General features: G+C 39.7%; 1 protein-coding gene across 2 annotated transcripts in view; it reads right to left on the bottom strand.

Annotated features, from left to right (window-relative positions):
* Positions 1-17059, bottom strand: part of adcy7 (adenylate cyclase 7) — a 207127-nt gene that overhangs the window by 78996 nt on the left and 111072 nt on the right. For both annotated transcript variants that reach the window (XM_061964558.2, XM_061964557.2), the window contains exons 7-9: positions 12658-12769; positions 12449-12576; positions 12229-12387 (exon numbers count right to left, since the gene is read on the bottom strand). In XM_061964558.2, coding sequence (XP_061820542.1) covers positions 12229-12387; positions 12449-12576; positions 12658-12769 — 399 coding nt within the window. The remainder of the gene's footprint in view (positions 1-12228; positions 12388-12448; positions 12577-12657; positions 12770-17059) is intronic.

Raw genomic sequence — 17059 nt, forward strand, 5'->3', positions numbered from 1 at the left:
TCAATGATCCTCTATATGAAAGGAACAGTGCTGTTTTTAGGGATATTGTTATAAAAAAAAAAATAATAATAAAAAAAAACATCCTCTATTTGAGAGGAACACTGCTCTGTTTTTAGGAATTTTCTGCAATAATATTATTGTCAAAGATCTTCTATTTGAGATGAACAGAGCTGTTTTTGAGCATATTCCAGAAAAGAAAAACACGAGTCAAAGATCCTCTATATGACAAGAGCAAACGTTTTGAGGATCTTCTGCAAAAAAAATCTAGTAAAAGATCCTCTATTTAAGAAGAACAATGCTGTTTTAATGATATTTTGTCACAGAAAAAATAGTCAACGATCCTCTATATGAAAGGAACAGTGCTGTTTTTAGGGATATTGTAAAAAAAAAAAAAAAAAAAAAATAAAAAAAAAATTAATAAAATAAAATCCCTGCTGAAAGATACTCTATTTGAGAGGAACACTGCTCTGTTTTTAGGAATTTTCTGCAATAATATTATTGTCAAAGATATATATTTTGAGCATATTCCAGAAAAGAAAAACACTTGTCAAACAGGAAAAATACTCAATGATCCTCTATATGAAAGGAACAGTGCTGTTTTTAGGGATATTGTAAAAAAAAAAAAAAAAAAAAAAAAAAAAAAACCTGCTAAAAGATCCTCTATTTGAGAGGAACACTGCTCTGTTTTCCTCTAAATGACAAAGGCACTTTTCTGTTTTTTGGGGGGCCCTAGTGCAACAACACTGGTCAAAGATCCTCTATATGACAAGAGCAAACATTTTTAAGGATCTGCTGCAAGAACATCAGTCAAAAATCATTTGTGACGGTTTTTAAAAAGGACCTCCTGCAAAAGATCATCTATGTGACAGGAGTGCTTTGGGAATCTGCTGCAAAAAACACTTGGCAAAGATCCTCGATATGAAAGGAACACAGCTGTTTTTTAGGGATCGTCTGCAAAAATACTAGTCGAAGATCCTCTTTTGTGACAGGAGCGCTCTGCTTTTTGGGGGAATCTGCTACAAAAGAGAACACAAGTCAAAGATCCTCTAAATGACAAAAGGCACTCTGCTTTTTTGGGGGGGCCCTACTGCAACAACACTGGTCAAAGATCCTCTATAGAACAAGAGCAGATGTTTTTAAGGATCTGCTGCAAGAACATCCGTCAAAAATCATTTGTGACGATTTTTAAAGGACCTCCTGCAAAAGATCATCTATGTGACAGGAGTGCTTTGGGAATCTGCTGCAAGAAACACTTGGCAAAGATCCTCGATATGAAAGGAACACAGCTGTTTTTTACGGATCGTCTGCAAAAATACTAGTCGAAGATCCTCTTTTGTGACAGGAGCGCTCTGCTTTTTTGGGGAATCTGCTACAAAAGAGAAAACGAGTCAAAGATCCTCTAAATGACAAAGGCACTTTTCTGTTTTTTGGGGGGCCCTAGTGCAACAACACTGGTCAAAGATCCTGTATACGACAAGAGCAAACGTTTTTAAGGATCTGCTGCTAGAACATCCGTCAAAAATCATTTGTGACGGTTTTTAAAGGACCTCCTGCAAAAGATCATCTATGTGACAGGAGTGCTTTAGGAATCTGCTGCAAGAAACACTTGGCAAAGATCCTCGATATGAAAGGAAAACCGCTGTTTTTAGGGATCGTCTGCAAAAATACTTGTCGAAGATCCTCTTTTGTGACAGGAGCGCTCTGTTTTTTTGGGGAATCTGCTGCAAAAAAGAACACGAGTCAAAGATCCTCTAAATGACAAAGGCACTTTGCTGTTTTTTGGAACGCCCTAGTGCAACAACACTGGTCAAAGATCCTCTAAATAACAAGAGCAGACGTTTTTAAGGATCTGCTGCAAGAACATCCGTCAAAAATCATTTGTGACGGTTTTTAAAGGACCTCCTGCAAAAGATCATCTATGTGACAGGAGTGCTTTGGGAATCTGCTGCAAAAAACACTTGGCAAAGATCCTCGATATGAAAGGAAAACCGCTGTTTTTAGGGATCGTCTGCAAAAATACTAGTCGAAGATCCTCTTTTGCGACAGGAGCGCTCTGCTTTTTTGGGGGAATCTGCTGCAAAAAAAGAACACCAGTCAAAGATCCTCTAAATGACAAAGGCACTTTGCGGTTTTTGGGGGGGCCTAGTGCAACAACACTTGTCAAAGATCCTTTATATAACAAGAGCAAACGTTTTTAAGGATCTGCTGCAAGAACATCCGTCAGAAATCATTTGTGACAGGTTTTTAAAAAGGACCTCCTGCAAAAGATCATCTATGTGACAGGAGTGCTTTGGGAATCTGCTGCAAAAAACACTTGGCAAAGATCCTCGATGTGAAAGGAAAACCGCTGTTTTTAGGGATCTTCTGCAAAAATACTAGTCGAAGATCCTCTTTTGTGTGCTCTGCTTTTTTGGGGAATCTGCTACAAAAGAGAACACGAGTCAAAGATCCTCTAAATGACAAAGGCACTCTGCTTTTTTGGGGGGACCTAGTGCAACAACACTGGTCAAAGATCCTCTATATGACAAGAGCAAATGTTTTTAAGGATATGCTGCAAGAACATCCGTCCAAAATCATTTGTGACGATTTTTAAAGGACCTCCTGCAAAAGATCATCTATGTGACAGGAGTGCTTTGGGAATCTGCTGCAAGAAACACTTGGCAAAGATCCTCGATATGAAAGGAACACAGCTGTTTTTTACGGATCGTCTGCAAAAATACTAGTCGAAGATCCTCTTTTGTGACAGGAGCGCTCTGCTTTTTTGGGGAATCTGCTACAAAAGAGAAAACGAGTCAAAGATCCTCTAAATGACAAAGGCACTTTTCTGTTTTTTGGGGGGCCCTAGTGCAACAACACTGGTCAAAGATCCTGTATACGACAAGAGCAAACGTTTTTAAGGATCTGCTGCTAGAACATCCGTCAAAAATCATTTGTGACGGTTTTTAACGGACCTCCTGCAAAAGATCATCTATGTGACAGGAGTGCTTTAGGAATCTGCTGCAAGAAACACTTGGCAAAGATCCTCGATATGAAAGGAAAACCACTGTTTTTAGGGATCGTCTGCAAAAATACTTGTCGAAGATCCTCTTTTGTGACAGGAGCGCTCTGTTTTTTTGGGGAATCTGCTGCAAAAAAGAACACGAGTCAAAGATCCTCTAAATGACAAAGGCACTTTGCTGTTTTTTGGAACGCCCTAGTGCAACAACACTGGTCAAAGATCCTCTAAATAACAAGAGCAGACGTTTTTAAGGATCTGCTGCAAGAACATCCGTCAAAAATCATTTGTGACGGTTTTTAAAGGACCTCCTGCAAAAGATCATCTATGTGACAGGAGTGCTTTGGGAATCTGCTGCAAAAAACACTTGGCAAAGATCCTCGATATGAAAGGAAAACCGCTGTTTTTAGGGATCGTCTGCAAAAATACTAGTCGAAGATCCTCTTTTGCGACAGGAGCGCTCTGCTTTTTTGGGGGAATCTGCTGCAAAAAAAGAACACCAGTCAAAGATCCTCTAAATGACAAAGGCACTTTGCGGTTTTTGGGGGGGCCTAGTGCAACAACACTTGTCAAAGATCCTTTATACAACAAGAGCAAACGTTTTTAAGGATCTGCTGCAAGAACATCCGTCAGAAATCATTTGTGACAGGTTTTTAAAAAGGACCTCCTGCAAAAGATCATCTATGTGACAGGAGTGCTTTGGGAATCTGCTGCAAAAAACACTTGGCAAAGATCCTCGATGTGAAAGGAAAACCGCTGTTTTTAGGGATCGTCTGCAAAAATACTAGTCGAAGATCCTCTTTTGTGTGCTCTGCTTTTTTGGGGAATCTGCTACAAAAGAGAACACGAGTCAAAGATCCTCTAAATGACAAAGGCACTCTGCTTTTTTGGGGGGACCCTACTGCAACATCACTGGTCAAAGATCCTCTATATGACAAGAGCAAATGTTTTTAAGGATATGCTGCAAGAACATCCGTCCAAAATCATTTGTGACGGTTTTTAAAGGACTTCCTGCAAAAGATCATCTATGTGACAGGAGTGCTTTGGGAATCTGCTGCAAGAAACACTTGGCAAAGATCCTCTTTTGTGACAGGAGCGCTCTGCTTTTTGGGGGAATCTGCTACAAAAGAGAACACAAGTCAAAGATCCTCTAAATGACAAAAGGCACTCTGCTTTTTTGGGGGGGCCCTACTGCAACAACACTGGTCAAAGATCCTCTATAGAACAAGAGCAGATGTTTTTAAGGATCTGCTGCAAGAACATCCGTCAAAAATCATTTGTGACGATTTTTAAAGGACCTCCTGCAAAAGATCATCTATGTGACAGGAGTGCTTTGGGAATCTGCTGCAAGAAACACTTGGCAAAGATCCTCGATATGAAAGGAACACAGCTGTTTTTTACGGATCGTCTGCAAAAATACTAGTCGAAGATCCTCTTTTGTGACAGGAGCGCTCTGCTTTTTTGGGGAATCTGCTACAAAAGAGAAAACGAGTCAAAGATCCTCTAAATGACAAAGGCACTTTTCTGTTTTTTGGGGGGCCCTAGTGCAACAACACTGGTCAAAGATCCTGTATACGACAAGAGCAAACGTTTTTAAGGATCTGCTGCTAGAACATCCGTCAAAAATCATTTGTGACGGTTTTTAAAGGACCTCCTGCAAAAGATCATCTATGTGACAGGAGTGCTTTAGGAATCTGCTGCAAGAAACACTTGGCAAAGATCCTCGATATGAAAGGAAAACCGCTGTTTTTAGGGATCGTCTGCAAAAATACTTGTCGAAGATCCTCTTTTGTGACAGGAGAGCTCTGTTTTTTTGGGGGAATCTGCTGCAAAAAAAGAACACCAGTCAAAGATCCTCTAAATGACAAAGGCACTTTGCGGTTTTTGGGGGGCCCTAGTGCAACAACACTGGTCAAAGATCCTCTAAATAACAAGAGCAGACGTTTTTAAGGATCTGCTGCAAGAACATCCGTCAAAAATCATTTGTGACGGTTTTTAAAGGACCTCCTGCAAAAGATCATCTATGTGACAGGAGTGCTTTGGGAATCTGCTGCAAAAAACACTTGGCAAAGATCCTCGATATGAAAGGAAAACCGCTGTTTTTAGGGATCGTCTGCAAAAATACTAGTCGAAGATCCTCTTTTGTGTGCTCTGCTTTTTTGGGGAATCTGCTACAAAAGAGAACACGAGTCAAAGATCCTCTAAATGACAAAGGCACTCTGCTTTTTTGGGGGGACCCTACTGCAACATCACTGGTCAAAGATCCTCTATACGACAAGAGCAAATGTTTTTAAGGATATGCTGCAAGAACATCAGTCAAAAATAATTTGTGACAGTTTTTAAAGGACTTCCTGCAAAAGATCATCTATGTGACCCGAGTGTTTTGGGAATCTGCTGCAAAAAACTCTCTGCAAAGATCCTCGATATGAAAGGAAAACCGCTGTTTTTTAGGGATCTTCTGCAAAAATACTAGTCGAAGATCCTCTTTTGTGCACTCTGCTTTTTTGGGGAATCTGCTACAAAAGAGAACACGAGTCAAAGATCCTCTAAATGACAAAGGCACTCTGCTTTTTGGGGGTGGCCCTACTGCAACAACACTGGTCAAAGATCCTCTATACGACAAGAGCAAACGTTTTTAAGGATATGCTGCAAGAACATCCGTCAGAAATCATTTGTGACAGGTTTTTAAAAAGGACCTCCTGCAAAAGATCATCTATGTGACAGGAGTGCTTTGGGAATCTGCTGCAAAAAACACTTGGCAAAGATCCTCGATATGAAAGGAACACAGCTGTTTTTTAGGGATCGTCTGCAAAAATACTAGTCGAAGATCCTCTTTTGTGACAGGAGAGCTCTGTTTTTTTGGGGAATCTGCTGCAAAAAAGAACACGAGTCAAAGATCCTCTAAATGACAAAGGCACTTTGCTGTTTTTTGGAACGCCCTAGTGCAACAACACTGGTCAAAGATCCTCTAAATAACAAGAGCAGACGTTTTTAAGGATCTGCTGCAAGAACATCCGTCAAAAATCATTTGTGACGGTTTTTAAAGGACCTCCTGCAAAAGATCATCTATGTGACAGGAGTGCTTTGGGAATCTGCTGCAAAAAACACTTGGCAAAGATCCTCGATATGAAAGGAAAACCGCTGTTTTTAGGGATCGTCTGCAAAAATACTAGTCGAAGATCCTCTTTTGCGACAGGAGCGCTCTGCTTTTTGGGGGGAATCTGCTGCAAAAAAAGAACACCAGTCAAAGATCCTCTAAATGACAAAGGCACTTTGCGGTTTTTGGGGGGCCCTAGTGCAACAACACTTGTCAAAGATCCTTTATATAACAAGAGCAAACGTTTTTAAGGATCTGCTGCAAGAACATCCGTCAGAAATCATTTGTGACAGGTTTTTAAAAAGGACCTCCTGCAAAAGATCATCTATGTGACAGGAGTGCTTTGGGAATCTGCTGCAAAAAACACTTGGCAAAGATCCTCGATATGAAAGGAAAACCGCTGTTTTTAGGGATCGTCTGCAAAAATACTAGTCGAAGATCCTCTTTTGCGACAGGAGCGCTCTGCTTTTTTGGGGGAATCTGCTGCAAAAAAGAACACCAGTCAAAGATCCTCTAAATGACAAAGGCACTTTGCGGTTTTTGGGGGGCCCTAGTGCAACAACACTTGTCAAAGATCCTTTATATAACAAGAGCAAACGTTTTTAAGGATCTGCTGCAAGAACATCCGTCAGAAATCATTTGTGACAGGTTTTTAAAAAGGACCTCCTGCAAAAGATCATCTATGTGACAGGAGTGCTTTGGGAATCTGCTGCAAAAAACACTTGGCAAAGATCCTCGATGTGAAAGGAAAACCGCTGTTTTTAAGGATCTTCTGCAAAAATACTAGTCGAAGATCCTCTTTTGTGTGCTCTGCTTTTTTGGGGAATCTGCTACAAAAGAGAACACGAGTCAAAGATCCTCTAAATGACAAAGGCACTCTGCTTTTTTGGGGGGACCCTACTGCAACATCACTGGTCAAAGATCCTCTATATGACAAGAGCAAATGTTTTTAAGGATATGCTGCAAGAACATCCGTCCAAAATCATTTGTGACGGTTTTTAAAGGACTTCCTGCAAAAGATCATCTATGTGACAGGAGTGCTTTGGGAATCTGCTGCAAAAAACACTTGGCAAAGATCCTCGATATGAAAGGAAAACTGCTGTTTTTAGGGATCGTCTGCAAAAATACTAGTCGAAGATCCTCTTTTGTGACAGGAGCGCTCTGGTTTTTTGGGGAATCTGCTGCAAAAAAAGAACACCAGTAAAAGATCCTCTAAATGACAAAAGCACTTTGCTGTTTTTTGGAACGCCCTAGTGCAACAACACTGGTCAAAGATCCTCTAAATAACAAGAGCAGACGTTTTTAAGGATATGCTGCAAGAACATCCGTTAAAAATAAGTTGTGACGGTTTTTAAGGACGTCCTGCAAAAGATCATCTATGTGACAGGAGTGCTTTGGGAATCTGCTGCAAAAAACTCTCTGCAAAGATCCTCGATATGAAAGGAAAACCGCTGTTTTTCAGGGATCGTCTGCAAAAATACTAGTCGAAGATCCTCTTTTGTGCTCTCTGCTTTTTTGGGGAATCTGCTACAAAAAAAAAAACACGAGTCAAAGATCCTCTAAATGAAAAAGGCACTTTGCGGTTTTTTGGGGGGCCCTACTGCAACACCACTGGTCAAAGATCCTCTATATGACAAGAGCAGACGTTTTTAAGGATCTGCTGCAAGAACATAGTCAAAAATCATTTGTGACGGTTTTTACCGGACCTCCTGCAAAAGATCATCTATGTGACAGGAGTGCTTTGGGAATCTGCTGCAAGAAACACTTGGCAAAGATCCTCGATGTGAAAGGAACACAGCTGTTTTTTAGGGATCGTCTGTAAAAATACTAGTCGAAGATCCTCTTTTGTGACAGGAGCGCTCTGCTTTTTTGGGGAATCTGCTGCAAAAAAAGAAAACCAGTAAAAGATCCTCTAAATGACAAAAGCACCTTGCTGTTTTTTGGGGGGCCCTACTGCAAGAACACTGGTCAAAGATCCTCTAAATGACAAGAGCAAAAGTTTTTAAGGATATGCTGCAAGAACATCCGTGAAAAATAATTTATGACGGTTTTTAAAGGACCTCCTGCAAAAGATCATCTATGTGACAGGAGTGCTTTGGGAATCTACTGCAAAAAACACTTGGCAAAGATCCTCGATATGAAAGGAAAACCGCTGTTTTTTAGGGATCTTCTGCAAAAATACTAGTCGAAGATCCTCTTTTGTGCACTCTGCTTTTTTGGGGAATCTGCTACAAAAGAGAACACGAGTCAAAGATCCTCTAAATGACAAAGGCACTCTGCTTTTTGGGGGTGGCCCTACTGCAACAACACTGGTCAAAGATCCTCTATATGACAAGAGCAAACGTTTTTAAGGATATGCTGCAAGAACATCAGTCAAAAATAATTTGTGACGGGTTTTTAAAAAGGACCTCCTGCAAAAGATCATCTATGTGACAGGAGTGCTTTGGGAATCTACTGCAAAAAACACTTGGCAAAGATCCTCGATATGAAAGGAAAACCGCTGTTTTTTAGGGATCTTCTGCAAAAATACTAGTCGAAGATCCTCTTTTGTGACAGGAGAGCTCTGTTTTTTTGGGGAATCTGCTGCAAAAAAGAACAGGAGTCAAAGATCCTCTATATGACAAAGACACTCTGCTTGTTTGAGGGGGCCCTACTGCAACAACACTGGTCAAAGATCCTGTATACGACAAGAGCAAACGTTTTTAAGGATCTGCTGCTAGAACATCCGTCAAAAATCATTTGTGACGGTTTTTAACGGACCTCCTGCAAAAGATCATCTATGTGACAGGAGTGCTTTGGGAATCTGCTGCAAGAAACACTTGGCAAAGATCCTCGATATGAAAGGAAAACCGCTGTTTTTAGGGATCGTCTGCAAAAATACTTGTCGAAGATCCTCTTTTGTGACAGGAGCGCTCTGTTTTTTTGGGGAATCTGCTGCAAAAAAGAACACGAGTCAAAGATCCTCTAAATGACAAAGGCACTTTGCTGTTTTTTGGAACGCCCTAGTGCAACAACACTGGTCAAAGATCCTCTAAATAACAAGAGCAGACGTTTTTAAGGATCTGCTGCAAGAACATCCGTCAAAAATCATTTGTGACGGTTTTTAAAGGACCTCCTGCAAAAGATCATCTATGTGACAGGAGTGCTTTGGGAATCTGCTGCAAGAAACACTTGGCAAAGATCCTCGATATGAAAGGAAAACCGCTGTTTTTAGGGATCGTCTGCAAAAATACTTGTCGAAGATCCTCTTTTGTGACAGGAGCGCTCTGTTTTTTTGGGGAATCTGCTGCAAAAAAGAACACGAGTCAAAGATCCTCTAAATGACAAAGGCACTTTGCTGTATTTTGGGGGGCCCTAGTGCAACAACACTGGTCAAAGATCCTCTATATGACAAGAACAAACATTTTTAAGGATCTGTTGCAAGAACATCGGTCGAAAATAAATTGTGACGGTTTTTAAAAAGGACCTCCTGCAAAAGATCATCTATGTGACAGGAGTGCTTTGGGAATCTGCTGCAAAAAACACTTGGCAAAGATCCTCGATATGAAAGGAAAACCGCTGTTTTTAGGGATCGTCTGCAAAAATACTAGTCGAAGATCCTCTTTTGCGACAGGAGCGCTCTGCTTTTTTGGGGGGAATCTGCTGCAAAAAAAGAACACCAGTCAAAGATCCTCTAAATGACAAAGGCACTTTGCGGTTTTTGGGGGGCCTTAGTGCAACAACACTTGTCAAAGATCCTCTAAATAACAAGAGCAAACGTTTTTAAGGATCTGCTGCAAGAACATCCGTCAGAAATCATTTGTGACAGGTTTTTAAAAAGGACCTCCTGCAAAAGATCATCTATGTGACAGGAGTGCTTTGGGAATCTGCTGCAAAAAACACTTGGCAAAGATCCTCGATGTGAAAGGAAAACCGCTGTTTTTAGGGATCTTCTGCAAAAATACTAGTCGAAGATCCTCTTTTGTGTGCTCTGCTTTTTTGGGGAATCTGCTACAAAAGAGAACACGAGTCAAAGATCCTCTAAATGACAAAGGCACTCTGCTTTTTTGGGGGGACCCTACTGCAACATCACTGGTCAAAGATCCTCTATATGACAAGAGCAAATGTTTTTAAGGATATGCTGCAAGAACATCCGTCCAAAATCATTTGTGACGGTTTTTAAAGGACTTCCTGCAAAAGATCATCTATGTGACAGGAGTGCTTTGGGAATCTGCTGCAAAAAACACTTGGCAAAGATCCTCGATATGAAAGGAAAACTGCTGTTTTTAGGGATCGTCTGCAAAAATACTAGTCGAAGATCCTCTTTTGTGACAGGAGCGCTCTGGTTTTTTGGGGAATCTGCTGCAAAAAAAGAACACCAGTAAAAGATCCTCTAAATGACAAAAGCACTTTGCTGTTTTTTGGAACGCCCTAGTGCAACAACACTGGTCAAAGATCCTCTAAATAACAAGAGCAGACGTTTTTAAGGATATGCTGCAAGAACATCCGTTAAAAATAATTTGTGACGGTTTTTAAGGACGTCCTGCAAAAGATCATCTATGTGACAGGAGTGCTTTGGGAATCTGCTGCAAAAAACTCTCTGCAAAGATCCTCGATATGAAAGGAAAACCGCTGTTTTTAGGGATCGTCTGCAAAAATACTAGTCGAAGATCCTCTTTTGTGCTCTCTGCTTTTTTGGGGAATCTGCTACAAAAAAAAAAACACGAGTCAAAGATCCTCTAAATGACAAAGGCACTTTGCGGTTTTTTGGGGGGCCCTACTGCAACACCACTGGTCAAAGATCCTCTATATGACAAGAGCAGACGTTTTTAAGGATCTGCTGCAAGAACATAGTCAAAAATCATTTGTGACGGTTTTTACCGGACCTCCTGCAAAAGATCATCTATGTGACAGGAGTGCTTTGGGAATCTGCTGCAAGAAACACTTGGCAAAGATCCTCGATGTGAAAGGAACACAGCTGTTTTTTAGGGATCGTCTGTAAAAATACTAGTCGAAGATCCTCTTTTGTGACAGGAGCGCTCTGCTTTTTTGGGGAATCTGCTGCAAAAAAAGAAAACCAGTAAAAGATCCTCTAAATGACAAAAGCACCTTGCTGTTTTTTGGGGGGCCCTACTGCAAGAACACTGGTCAAAGATCCTCTAAATGACAAGAGCAAAAGTTTTTAAGGATATGCTGCAAGAACATCCGTGAAAAATAATTTATGACGGTTTTTAAAGGACCTCCTGCAAAAGATCATCTATGTGACAGGAGTGCTTTGGGAATCTGCTGCAAAAAACTCTCTGCAAAGATCCTCGATATGAAAGGAAAACCGCTGTTTTTTAGGGATCTTCTGCAAAAATACTAGTCGAAGATCCTCTTTTGTGCACTCTGCTTTTTTGGGGAATCTGCTACAAAAGAGAACACGAGTCAAAGATCCTCTAAATGACAAAGGCACTCTGCTTTTTGGGGGTGGCCCTACTGCAACAACACTGGTCAAAGATCCTCTATATGACAAGAGCAAACGTTTTTAAGGATATGCTGCAAGAACATCAGTCAAAAATAATTTGTGACGGTTTTTAAAAAGGACCTCCTGCAAAAGATCATCTATGTGACAGGAGTGCTTTGGGAATCTGCTGCAAAAAACACTTGGCAAAGATCCTCGATATGAAAGGAACACAGCTGTTTTTTAGGGATCGTCTGCAAAAATACTAGTCGAAGATCCTCTTTTGTGACAGGAGAGCTCTGTTTTTTTGGGGAATCTGCTGCAAAAAAGAACAGGAGTCAAAGATCCTCTAAATGACAAAGGCACTTTGCTGTTTTTTGGAACGCCCTAGTGCAAAAACACTGGTCAAAGATCCTCTATGTGACAAGAACAAAAGTTTTTAAGGATATGCTGCAAGAACATCCGTCCAAAATCATTTGTGACTGGTTTTTAAAGGACTTCCTGCAAAAGATCATCTATGTGACAGGATCACTCTTCCATTTTGTGAATTTGCTGCAAAAACACTAATCAAAGATCATCTATTGTACATTCGAGAAACACTGCTGTTTTTAGGGATATTCTCGGCGAAAAAAACACTACCACGTTTGATGTTAAAACCCTGCTGACATTTTTCCGGCTGCCAAAAAATGTTAATTCAAAAAAAGCGTGGCTTACCCCGGACGACCTCCTGACTCCATGTGATTGGCCAGAGTCACGTCATGTGACCACACGTCAAACTGCCACTTCCGCAGCCCGATCACGCCGCACAGCACGTTGCCCGAGTGCACGCCGACCCTCATGTTGATGTCCACGCCCGTGGCCTCCCGCACCTGCCTGCCAGGGACGGACGGCGTTCAGTTGGACGCCCCCCAGAAACCAGATGGCGTCCACTCACTTGATGGCTTCACACATGTCCAGGCCCATCTTGACACAGTTCTTGGCGTGTTTGGGCAGAGACACGGGCAGCCCCGACACACAGTAGTAGCAGTCGCCCAGGATCTTGATCCTCATGCACTCGTTCTCCTGCACAAAGCAGCGAGACGCCAACACGAGCCGTCATGTGCCAGCCAGCGTGTGAATATTATTCATCAACTTCGTACGCACCTTTGCAATCTGGTCAAACCTTCCAAACAACTCGTTGAGCATGATGACCAACTCTTTGGGAGAACAGTCGCTGGCCAGTCGCGTGAAGCCCACGATGTCGGCGTACAGAATACTGCAGGAAAGAAACATTTGTCAAAGATCCTCTATACGACAGGCGTGCTTTGCTGTTACAGAAACCTGGTACAAAATGACTATACGAAGATCTTCTATACGACAGGAGTGCTTTGCTGTTATAGAAACCTTGTACAAAAAGAGTATTCAAAGCTCTTGTATACAACAGGAATGCTTTGCTGTTTTAGGAACCAGGTGCAAAAACACTAATCAAAGATCCTCTATATGACAAGAGTGCTTTGCTGTTTTAGGAATTTGTTGTATAGAGGATCTTTGAATAGTGTTTTTGCACCAAGAGTGCTTTGCTGTTTTAGGAACCAGGTGCAAAAACACTAATCAAAGATCCTCTATATGACAGGAGGGCTTTGCCGTTTTAGGAATTTTGTTGGTCAACGTATTTTTTTTTGGCCATAAAGAAATACAATCATGTGCTTACGGACTGTATCCCTGCAGACTGTATTGACCTATATTGATATATAATGTATATATTGTGTTTTTTATGTTGATTTAATTAAAAAAAAGATAATAATAAATAATAAAGGATCTTTGAATAGTGTTTTTGCACCAAGAGTGCTTGGCTGTTTTAGGAACCTGGTGCAAAAACACTATTCAAAGATCCGCTATATGACAAGAGTGCTTTGCTGTTTTAGGAATTTGTTGTATAGAGGATCTTTGAATAGTGTTTTTGCACCAGGAGTGCTTTGCTCTTTTAGGAACCTGGTGCAAAAACACTAATCAAATATCATCTATATGACAGGAGTGCTTTGCTGTTTTAGGAATTTGTTGTATAGAGGATCTTTGAATAGTGTTTTTGCACCAAGAGTGCTTTGCTGTTTTAGGAACCTGGTACAAAAACACGAATCAAAGATCCTCGATACGACAAAAGTGCTTTTCTGTTTTAGGAACTTGTTGTATAGAGGATCTTTGAATAGTGTTTTTGCACCAACAGTGCTTTGCTGTTTTAAGAACCTGGTGCAAAAACACTAATCAAAGATCCTCTATACGACAAGAGTGCTTTGCTGTTTTAGGAATTTGTTGTATAGAGGATCTTTGAATAGTGTTTTTGCACCAAGAGTGCTTTGCTGTTTTAGGAACCAGGTGCAAAAACACTAATCAAAGATCCTCTATATGACAGGAGGGCTTTGCCGTTTTAGGAATTTTGTTGGTCAACGTATTTATTTTTTTTGGCCATAAAGAAATACAATCATGTGCTTACGGACTGTATCCCTGCAGACTGTATTGACCTATATTGATATATAATGTATATATTGTGTTTTTTATGTTGATTTAATTAAAAAAAAAGATAATAAATAATAAAGGATCTTTGAATAGTGTTTTTGCACCAAGAGTGCTTGGCTGTTTTAGGAACCTGGTGCAAAAACACTAATCAAAGATCCTCTATATGACAGGAGGGCTTTGCCGTTTTAGGAATTTTGTTGGTCAACGTATTTTTTTTTTTGGCCATAAAGAAATACAATCATGTGCTTACGGACTGTATCCCTGCAGACTGTATTGACCTATATTGATATATAATGTATATATTGTGTTTTTTATGTTGATTTAATAAAAAAAAGATAATAATAAATAATAAAGGATCTTTGAATAGTGTTTTTGCACCAAGAGTGCTTGGCTGTTTTAGGAACCTGGTGCAAAAACACTATTCAAAGATCCTCTATATGACAAGAGTGCTTTGCTGTTTTAGGAATTTGTTGTATAGAGGATCTTTGAATAGTGTTTTTGCACCAGGAGTGCTTTGCTGTTTTAGGAACCTGGTGCAAAAACACTAATCAAATATCATCTATATGACAGGAGTGCTTTGCTGTTTTAGGAATTTGTTGTATAGAGGATCTTTGAATAGTGTTTTTGCACCAAGAGTGCTTTGCTGTTTTAGGAACCTGGTACAAAAACACGAATCAAAGATCCTCGATACGACAAAAGTGCTTTTCTGTTTTAGGAACTTGTTGTATAGAGGATCTTTGAATAGTGTTTTTGCACCAACAGTGCTTTGCTGTTTTAAGAACCTGGTGCAAAAACACTAATCAAAGATCCTCTATACGACAAGAGTGCTTTGCTGTTTTAGGAATTTGTTGTATAGAGGATCTTTGAATAGTGTTTTTGCACCAAGAGTGCTTTGCTGTTTTAGGAACCAGGTGCAAAAACACTAATCAAAGATCCTCTATATGACAGGAGGGCTTTGCCGTTTTAGGAATTTTGTTGGTCAACGTATTTTTTTTTTGGGCCATAAAGAAATACAATCATGTGCTTACGGACTGTATCCCTGCAGACTGTATTGACCTATATTGATATATAATGTATATATTGTGTTTTTTATGTTGATTTAATTTTAAAAAAAAGATAATAATAAATAATAAAGGATCTTTGAATAGTGTTTTTGCACCAAGAGTGCTTGGCTGTTTTAGGAACCTGGTGCAAAAACACTATTCAAAGATCCTCTATATGACAAGAGTGCTTTGCTGTTTTAGGAATTTGTTGTATAGAGGATCTTTGAATAGTGTTTTTGCACCAGGAGTGCTTTGCTGTTTTAGGAACCTGGTGCAAAAACACTAATCAAATATCATCTATATGACAGGAGTGCTTTGCTGTTTTAGGAATTTGTTGTATAGAGGATCTTTGAATAGTGTTTTTGCACCAAGAGTGCTTTGCTGTTTTAGGAACCTGGTACAAAAACACGAATCAAAGATCCTCGATACGACAAAAGTGCTTTTCTGTTTTAGGAACTTGTTGTATAGAGGATCTTTGAATAGTGTTTTTGCACCAACAGTGCTTTGCTGTTTTAGGAACCTGGTACAAAAACACGAATCAAAGATCCTCGATACGACAAAAGTGCTTTTCTGTTTTAGGAACTTGTTGTATAGAGGATCTTTGAATAGTGTTTTTGCACCAAGAGTGCTTTGCTGTTTTAGGAACCTGGTACAAAAACACGAATCAAAGATCCTCGATACGACAAAAGTGCTTTTCTGTTTTAGGAACTTGTTGTATAGAGGATCTTTGAATAGTGTTTTTGCACCAACAGTGCTTTGCTGTTTTAAGAACCTGGTGCAAAAACACTAATCAAAGATCCTCTATACGACAAGAGTGCTTTGCTGTTTTAGGAATTTGTTGTATAGAGGATCTTTGAATAGTGTTTTTGCACCAAGAGTGCTTTGCTGTTTTAGGAACCAGGTGCAAAAACACTAATCAAAGATCCTCTATATGACAGGAGGGCTTTGCCGTTTTAGGAATTTTGTTGGTCAACGTATTTTTTTTTTTGGCCATAAAGAAATACAATCATGTGCTTACGGACTGTATCCCTGCAGACTGTATTGACCTATATTGATATATAATGTATATATTGTGTTTTTTATGTTGATTTAATTTAAAAAAAAGATAATAATAAATAATAAAGGATCTTTGAATAGTGTTTTTGCACCAAGAGTGCTTGGCTGTTTTAGGAACCTGGTGCAAAAACACTATTCAAAGATCCTCTATATGACAAGAGTGCTTTGCTGTTTTAGGAATTTGTTGTATAGAGGATCTTTGAATAGTGTTTTTGCACCAAGAGTGCTTTGCTGTTTTAGGAACCTGGTGCAAAAACACTAATCAAATATCATCTATATGACAGGAGTGCTTTGCTGTTTTAGGAATTTGTTGTATAGAGGATCTTTGAATAGTGTTTTTGCACCAAGAGTGCTTTGCTGTTTTAGGAACCTGGTACAAAAACACGAATCAAAGATCCTCGATACGACAAAAGTGCTTTTCTGTTTTAGGAACTTGTTGTATAGAGGATCTTTGAATAGTGTTTTTGCACCAACAGTGCTTTGCTGTTTTAAGAACCAGGTGCAAAAACACTAATCAAAGATCCTCTATACGACAAGAGTGCTTTGCTGTTTTAGGAATTTGTTGTATAGAGGATCTTTGAATAGTGTTTTTGCACCAAGAGTGCTTTGCTGTTTTAGGAACCAGGTGCAAAAACACTAATCAAAGATCCTCTATATGACAAGAGGGCTTTGCCGTTTTAGGAATTTTGTTGGTCAACGTATTTTTTTTTTTGGCCATAAAGAAATACAATCATGTGCTTACGGACTGTATCCCTGCAGACTGTATTGACCTATATTGATATATAATGTATATATTGTGTTTTTTATGTTGATTTAATAAAAAAAAAAGATAATAATAAATAATAAAGGATCTTTGAATAGTGTTTTTGCACCAAGAGTGCTTGGCTGTTTTAGGAACCTGGTGCAAAAACACTATTCAAAGATCCGCTATATGACAAGAGTGCTTTGCTGTT

Source organism: Nerophis lumbriciformis, linkage group LG06 (genome assembly GCF_033978685.3).
Source record: "Nerophis lumbriciformis linkage group LG06, RoL_Nlum_v2.1, whole genome shotgun sequence".
Taxonomy (NCBI): domain Eukaryota; kingdom Metazoa; phylum Chordata; class Actinopteri; order Syngnathiformes; family Syngnathidae; genus Nerophis; species Nerophis lumbriciformis.